General features: G+C 36.0%; 1 protein-coding gene across 1 annotated transcript in view; it reads right to left on the reverse strand.

The window, feature by feature from the left end:
* LOC136851023 (uncharacterized) overlaps positions 1 to 1,858 on the reverse strand; it is a 5,040-nt gene continuing 3,182 nt past the window's right edge. Inside the window, exon 4 of the mRNA XM_067124997.1 lies at positions 1 to 239. Within this exon, the coding sequence (XP_066981098.1) occupies positions 1 to 239 (239 nt within the window). The remainder of the gene's footprint in view (positions 240 to 1,858) is intronic.

The following is a 1,858-nucleotide window of genomic DNA, read 5'->3' on the forward strand; positions in this document are numbered from 1 at the left end:
TCAGACATGACGTTGATTGTCGACTAAACGAAAAGCTTCATGTTCATATTCAATCGAGCTTTCACAGAGCATTCCACTGGCCGTAGAAGATTTGTACTCACTTGGAACGCAACACACGCAGGAATCACCGACCACATCCCAGCAACTAGCTCCTGGTAGCGGCTCTTCTCCCCTCAGCACAAGTCTTTCTGCATGTTCCGTTGTTGGCAAAGCGCACTCTTCACTCAGTAGGCATTCTTCTGTTAAATAACAATGGCTGTGACAATCATAGCAATAAAACAATTATTGCAAAAAGTACAAATGATTATGTTAAAAACAAAAAATGGTCAAATAAAGATTATCGTTTACACGATCTGTTCGAGCTTTGGACTATTGTCGGTTTTTATCTCATCTGTCCACCCACGGGTGAAGATTTGGCACCTGCGCATATGTAACTCGTGATTGGTTAAAAATCAACGTTTCCGATATCGTTGACTTGTTGTGATGAATATCAAAACTATCTTCAGAAACAAATTTGAATGTTTATACATTCAAGAACCCTCACACCTTATATAAATCCCAAACATGCCAATTTGTATCTACAATATACTCAAGAAAGACGAGCTTGGATCAAACAGTCTAATCATATTAAACACAAACGAACATTGTGCTTGCAATGATTATACTTTATCTCACTAGTACAACTCAGGATACATAGATTTATGACCACAAACTGTTCAGATCACAAGATTTCCTTATCATTCAAACTTTATTCTGTGTACAATTTCATTGCATGAATACAAAAAAATCACTATATTATGATACCAAAGTTATATTCACGTACGTAAACTGGAGAAGTAACCTTTAATAATGACGTTGACCGATAGAATACGAAGCATTAGCAAACGAAAGATAGGCTTACACTATTGATTTGAGAACACCTTCATTTCATTTCAGTCAAAATTACTTCCTTATTGTAAACTTTAATTACTCATTCTAAGTATTGTTTCAATGCCTTTTTATACATATAACATCAACAAAAAATAAGAGGAACTCCATGAGATTTCAAACTTCTGCTCGGTAAGTTGTTTCGCAAAATGCTCCTGAAATGCCCGATCAGTGAGGTATAATAATGATATCTGTGCTCAAGACAAAATTATATAAATAGGCAAAGTCTTCTGAAAAGAAACTGGCAATACCACTGCCATGCACTAACTGAAGTTTCCCGCCCTCCAGCCAATGTTGCAGTAGCTGTTCTTTTCACTTACCCTAAACAGCCTCATAGACAATAGCCTAGTATTTCTTGTTAATTTCGAATATTAGCTAACTCATGTAATTTACATGCAAGAAATTATTAAAACATCCTTTCGCACTCGCATAACCAGATGTCTTTTTATTTGCTTACACTAAAACAAACATAATAACTGTATTAAAAGCCCATCGTTCGTTTGTGTTAGATCTGCGTAGACTATTTGATACAAGTTCGTCGTTCCTGTGCTTGACTTGTTATATTATCGATAAAAATCGTCATGTTTATGATCTATATTAGATGGTGTGAGGGTTCTTTGTATACATAATCATTCAGATAAATTACCGAAGAAATAGTTTGCATCTTTATCACAATAAGCCTACGATATCACCGAAAATCATTGATTAAGGCAATCACGAAAACTAGCTATGCAGTAAGTGCCAAGGTCTAAACTACCTTTTAGACTTTGGCTAATAAAGCAGACACCTAACTCCAAAACGCATGTTGGTGAAGTGAACAGATGAAATAAAGCAGATGAAATTCACTGTAGTTTTCACGGACATCTGTTTTCCCGTACCTTCAATAACTACAGCAGAGTTTCCCTCTGACTTTGCTAATAGCTAGGTCCAG

The sequence above is a fragment of the Macrobrachium rosenbergii genome, chromosome 23, assembly GCF_040412425.1.
Source record: "Macrobrachium rosenbergii isolate ZJJX-2024 chromosome 23, ASM4041242v1, whole genome shotgun sequence".
Lineage (NCBI taxonomy): Eukaryota > Metazoa > Arthropoda > Malacostraca > Decapoda > Palaemonidae > Macrobrachium > Macrobrachium rosenbergii.